The sequence below is a fragment of the Bison bison genome, unplaced genomic scaffold (genome assembly GCF_000754665.1).
Source record: "Bison bison bison isolate TAMUID 2011002044 unplaced genomic scaffold, Bison_UMD1.0 scf7180017863325, whole genome shotgun sequence".
Lineage (NCBI taxonomy): Eukaryota > Metazoa > Chordata > Mammalia > Artiodactyla > Bovidae > Bison > Bison bison.
The window spans coordinates 446,998-452,800 of NW_011493897.1; the positions used below are offsets into that span (position 1 = coordinate 446,998).

Below are 5,803 nucleotides of genomic sequence, written 5' to 3' on the forward strand. Positions count from 1 at the left end.
AACCTTAGAGTCTCTTCATCTGAAAATTATTCTCAGGATTTCTGGAATGTGTTGATTCTCTCATATATTGCCTCTGTTACAGAGGAAAGCCATGCAGTCTTCTTCTAAAAAACAACTAACTACAAAAGCAACTCGCACGCTCTGCTTTGAGAGAGCAAGTCCAGGCAACACCTTGTACTCCGTGGATCTGGTCCTGGCTACAGGCAGAAGCTCTGGTATCAACCAGAGATTTGGGCGGGTGGCCAGAGCTCAGCCAAGCCCTTCCTGAATGCCTCGGATCCTCCGGGCCAGCTGCACATCCTTCGGGAAGAGCGTGACGCGGCCGGCGTGTAAGGAGAGGAGATAGGCATCCTCAAAGAGATGAACTAGAAATGCTTCTGCCGCCTCTTGTAGGGCCAACAGGGCCTGGGCTTGCCAATTGAAGTCCACACCACGAGTGAATTGAACACATATTTCTCTTGCCTGTGAAAGAGCGGGGATGGGGAGCAAGGGGAAGAGTAGAGAGGAAAAGGAGACTCAAAGAAGACAGACTCTCTCTGTGAGCCTCCATGAATCTTCACTTCTGTTCTTCCTTCCTGGTGCTTAACCTTGGGACCTAACTAGTAGCTAACACCTAACTAGGTGTCAACTCCAAGGAGGTTAGAGATGGGCACATCTATCCTGGTCATGGTGTGGGGAGAGGAGGAGACAATCTGTTAGGGCAGGAGAAGGGATGAGAGGGTGGTTGGATGAGAGAGTTCCTTTTACAAAATCAAAGAGCACAGTTTCAAAGGTGGTGGGGGTTAGAAACGAACTCTATAAAGAATGAGAAGTTGCCCTCGGCAGGCTCAAGTTTTCAGGAGCTGAAGTGTCCCTGATCAGATTATAGAAGAGGTCCCTTGCCGTTTGGGCAAGAGATGACAGGGCCCCAACACCCGGGAAATTTAAACAAAGGAGGCTGCACAGGGGTTGGCGGGAGGCTCCCTGGAGCTCACCAGGCGGCATAAGGGGTTCTTTCTTAACAGCAGGTGTGTGGTCTTCTGAAGAGTTCGGATCTCCTTCAGGACTCCATGTCTCCGGCGAGCAAGTGGACGGGAGGACGTGCTTAAGGACGGGGCCGGCCGGCGGGCGGCGGGAGCCGGGCTCACGGGGCGCCTCCTTGGTGTTTCAGGCTTGCGTTTCTGGCGGCGGGGCCACTTGGCGGGCGTGCAGGTCTGGAGCCCTGCGGCTCCTTCTATATCACTCCATCTTTTAACTCTGTAAGTCTGAAGGGATAAACAGTGTCAGATATTCATTTTCTTTCTTTAAAGTTCACATTTTTAATGCATTCAAAGTAATGCAAGAAACAAGGCATGATGTCTTTTGATATTAGGCTTTCAAATTTCAGCTCTACCTCTATTTTTTCACAGAACCTATGACTTCCCTCAAGAAGCTGGCAGGACAAGAGATGGCTATTTCTAGACTCCCTTTTGCTTTCCCTTTGTCCTTCTGGATCTGTTTCTTTCTGGTTAGTTGAATTTACAGCTGCCCTTGAGATTTCAGGCCCCAGAACCAAGGGTTCCCAGCATTTCCTTGCAAAAGTTCCATGATTCAGCTATCTCTGCCAGTATGGGCTTCTAAGGAAATGAACCAAAGCTAGCAGTGGTTGCTATGGTGATCAAGTCTCTATGAAGAAAAGTCAGTGAGCATCCATTTGAAGTGGGGGGCATATTATAGTAGAATGGCCATCTGCTAAGAATGAAGTTGTGGAGAAGGAGTCGGGTCAAAGGTGGAAGGTTTAGGGAGTATGGAAAAATATAGAATCGATACTAAGAGGGATGTATCAGGGAGTTAACAGTGATGTGTAAAGTGATTACATGAAGAGCAATGAGACTCCTGCCCAGGAGAGCATGCATATATCAGAGTGAACCCTGGGAGTGTGGCTTCATGAAAGTGATAGTCGCTCAATCGTGTCCGGCTCTTTGTGACCCCATAGACTGTACTGGAATTCTCCAGGCCAGAATACAGAGTGGGTAGCCTTTCCCTTCTCCAGGCAATCTTCCCAACCCAGGGATCAAACCCAGGTCTCCCACATTATGGGTGGATTCTTTACCAGTTGAGCCACAAGGGAAGCCCAAGAATACTAGAGTGGGTAGCCTATCCCTTCTCCAGCAGATCTTCCCAACCCAGGAATTGAACCAGGGTCTCCTGCATAGCAGGTGGATTCTTTACCAACTGAGCTATTTGTTACTCACAGAAATTCTTTGTGCTGCCTAGGGGTGGCAGCAGACAGAACAGACATGAAGAATTACATGAGGAATAACCCAAGGCTGGGTACTGGCAAAGAAGATCCAAGATTGAAGGAACCTGTGAAACACAAACACACCTCAGATTACTAAGAACTACACTCTCAGAAGTTTTTCAGTTTGCCGCAGAATGAACAGAAGTATGTTTGTGTGAAACCTCAGTGTGATGGAAAACAAAATCTTTTGTTAATAATAATCCTTGAATCACAGGGTTATTATAATAAATTTTGTAACTTATTAATTTATGCAGAATGCCTATTGCATAGTTCATAATCATTAAATTCTTGTCTAGGTATTTCAAAAAATTATCTGAGATTCCAACTAATGTTCAACTCTTAAGCCATACAACTAGTTAACATTTATTCAAAGAGCTCATAGCCCTTAAAAAGATGTAATGTAGAAACAAAACATATGGATGCCAAGTGGGGTAAGGAAGGTGGGATGAATTGGGAGATTGGGGTTCGTGTACATACACTATTGATACTGTGTATAAAATAGAGAACTAATGAAAACCTACTGTATAGCACAGGGCTGCTGCTACTGCTAAGTCGCTTCAGTTGTGTCCAACTCTGTGCAACCCCATAGACAGAAGCCCACCAGGTTCCCCCGTCCATGGGATTCTCCAGGCAAGAACACTGGAGTGGGTTGCCGTTTCCTTCTCCAATGCATGAAAGTGAAAAGTGAAAGGGAAGTCACTCAGTCGTGTCCGACTCTTAGCGACCCCATGGACTATAGCCTACCAGGCTCCTCCATCCATGGGATTTTCCAGGCAAGAGTACTGGAGTGGGGTGCCATTGCCTTCTCCGATAGCACAGGGAACCCTACTCAATGCTCTGTGGTGACCTAAGTGGGAAGGAAATCCAAAAAAAGGAGATATATGTATACGTACGGCTGATTCACTTTGCTGCACAGCAGAAACACATTGTATAGCAATTATACTCCAATAAAAATTAATTTTAAAAAGGTGTGATGAACACACCAAAGGTAACTTAGAAACAGGAATCATTAACTTTATGATATGAAACAGCAATGTTGACCTCTGGGAGAATAAAGTCCAAGACTCTCTTGGGCTCTCTCACCTAATACTCCTGTCTCCTGCCCTCTCACAGGGTGACTTGGGATACAGTGGGAGACTCTCCCCTAGAGGAGGAGTCCAAGTTTGGATTGGCCAGTTACCAGCAGGTAAAGCTCTTAAAGAAAACAGTCTCAGTGTGTTTTGTTTCTCTTCTCTTCTCTCCTTTTGTTTCCTTCCAGGGGCAGCCTTGGCAATCTTTCCTCCTTGTCTCCCACGTGATGGCAGGATCTGAGTGAGAAGATCCATGGCAGGTAGCAGAGGTCAAGTCCACATGCAAACTGCAACTGGTACTTGTCTTTTCCTTGTTGCCTGTTATAGTTGTAGGATCAGGGAGGAGGGTTTGGTTTTGTGGAAGGTATTTACAAAGAGTGGGCCCAACAGCCTGCTTTGTTTCCATGCAATTCAATCCAACCCACTTAGAGAAACAATTTCTCCAAACAGTACAGCCTAGACCACCGGAATATAGAGACTAGTCTACAGACATTGCACAATATTACTTTACTTTCTCTGGTTTACTTCACCTTTTGTCTATAACCATCAGAATCATTTAAATGGAAGGGTTATACAGAATCCCAAAAACCCCTGAATAAAATATCACTTTATTTTTTTTTAATTTTTTTATATCACTTTAATATAGTATTAACGTCACCCTATAATAGAATCTCTATTCTATTATGTACAACACCTGATCCAATATCCACTCTATCCCTCAGTCTCAATTCTTTCATCAATAAATGAAGCTACGAAGATGTTGACTTTAACCTCAGCTGTAAAAGGGGGTTGAACTACACATTTTATTAATTTAATTTTTAATTGGAGGAAAATTGTTTTACAGTGTTGTATTGGTTTCTGCCATACAACAATGCAAATCAGCCATAATTATATATAGATCCCCTCCCTCTTATGCCTTCCTCCCCTCCCCCTATCCCACTCATCTAGGTCATCACAGAGCACCAGGCTGGGCTCCCTGTGTTATAAAGTAACTTCCCAGGAGTTATCTATTTCACACATGATAGTATATATATACGTGTGTGTCGGTCCTACTTTCTCAGTTTGCCTAGCCCTTTCTTTCTCCCACTGTGTCCACAAGTCCATTCTCTTCATCTCCATTCCTTTCCTGCAAATAGGAACTATGCATTTTTATATTTACTTTTTAACCTGTCTTTTTATCCATTAGGTGGTAAGTAATTTGAATGCAAGAATCATGCCTTATTTTCTGTGCTTCAAAGCACTGATTTAGTGTCTTTTATATGGTAGCTTTCTAAAACCTATCTGTGGTACCAGAATAATAAGTTCTCAGAATTGGAAGGGATCTGAGAAGTCATAGGACCCAATCCCACATCCTGGAATGAATCTCCTCCCAAACTTCCCGGGTAAGTGATTTATCTTCATGGATGCTCCAGGGAGGGGGAGCCTGCTGCCTCACACAGGGCTCCATATTGTAGTTGTACAGCCCTTGTTGTTGGAAAGTGCTTCCTTACCTTGTGCTGAAATTTGTCTCCCTATGAGGGCCATCCATCATACCTCTTACTGTTCTCAGAACCACACATTGTCTTCCTGAGTGCATCTCATAGCTCTTCAAGGATTCAAAGTAGCTTTCATGTTAAGGGGGTTTTAAATAACCTCCATTCCTTTATATGTTCTTCAGAGGAAATGTCTTTCAGGACCCTGTATCTCTCCTTTGGAGATTGGTTGGTCAAAATTTCTCATAAACTATGGAGTCTAGAATCAACCACACAGAACAATGAGCAGAGAAAAGAGTGAACAAAACTTCTGTCCATGTATTGATGCTTAGGAAAACAGCTTTGCTGGCAGTGGTTCTATTGCCTATGTATTAGTAGCTTTACAGACACAGTGAAAACACACATGTCATTTCATGCAAAAATTCTGTGGAGTCCAATCTTACCCATCCCAAACTCGTGCAGCCAGGTTTGGAGGCCAGGTAAACGGCTTTATATTCAGTTCAGTTCAGTCGCTCAGTTGTGTCCGACTGTTTGCGGCCCCATGAATCTCAGCACGCCAGGCCTCCCTGTCCATGCGGCTGTGACTGGCTTTATATTAATCCCTATTAATTGACTGTCCTCACTGATCAAGCCTATTGAGATGTTCTTAAAACCCTGGCTCGATTAGGAATAATGATCCCTTTCTCAAGTGTTACTGTGAAGATTAGATGAAATAATACATACAAAGCACATAGAATTCCCCACACATAGAAGTTACTTAATAAACAGTTCATATTATTATAGCCAACCTAATGATGGATTGACTCTAAATCTCTACCAGTTCTGGCATTCTGGGATTTTATTATTTTCAGGATAAACAGATAATTTGGAACTCCTGGTTCTCAGTTTCATACTTACCCTAACATTTTTGTTTGTTGCATGTTATTATACCTGCTCCTGACCCAAATAGTAAAGAACCTGCCTGCCAATGCAGGAGACATAAGAGGCACAGGTTTGATCCC

The 5,803-nt window shown here is 43.9% G+C and overlaps 1 protein-coding gene across 1 annotated transcript; it reads right to left on the minus strand.

The window, feature by feature from the left end:
- Positions 1-249: 249 nt before the first annotated feature.
- LOC104983742 (histone H3-like centromeric protein A) lies at positions 250-4,858 on the minus strand. The gene is made up of 4 exons (XM_010833266.1): positions 4,821-4,858; positions 2,271-2,325; positions 975-1,244; positions 250-462 (listed from the first exon to the last, which is right to left on the minus strand). The coding sequence occupies exons 1-4, from the start codon at positions 4,856-4,858 to the stop codon at positions 250-252; spliced, it is 576 nt and encodes a 191-aa protein (XP_010831568.1).
- Positions 4,859-5,803: the final 945 nt, after the last annotated feature.

Coding starts and splice junctions, on each gene's coding strand:
- LOC104983742 (XM_010833266.1), bottom strand. CDS start 4,858: ATGGATGGCCCTCATAGGGAGACAAATTTCAGCACAAG. Junction 2,326..4,820: donor GAGACAAATTTCAGCACAAG/GTAAGGAAGCAC, acceptor TGTGTTTCACAG/GTTCCTTCAATCTTGGATCT. Junction 1,245..2,270: donor AGCCTTGGGTTATTCCTCAT/GTAATTCTTCAT, acceptor TTATCCCTTCAG/ACTTACAGAGTTAAAAGATG.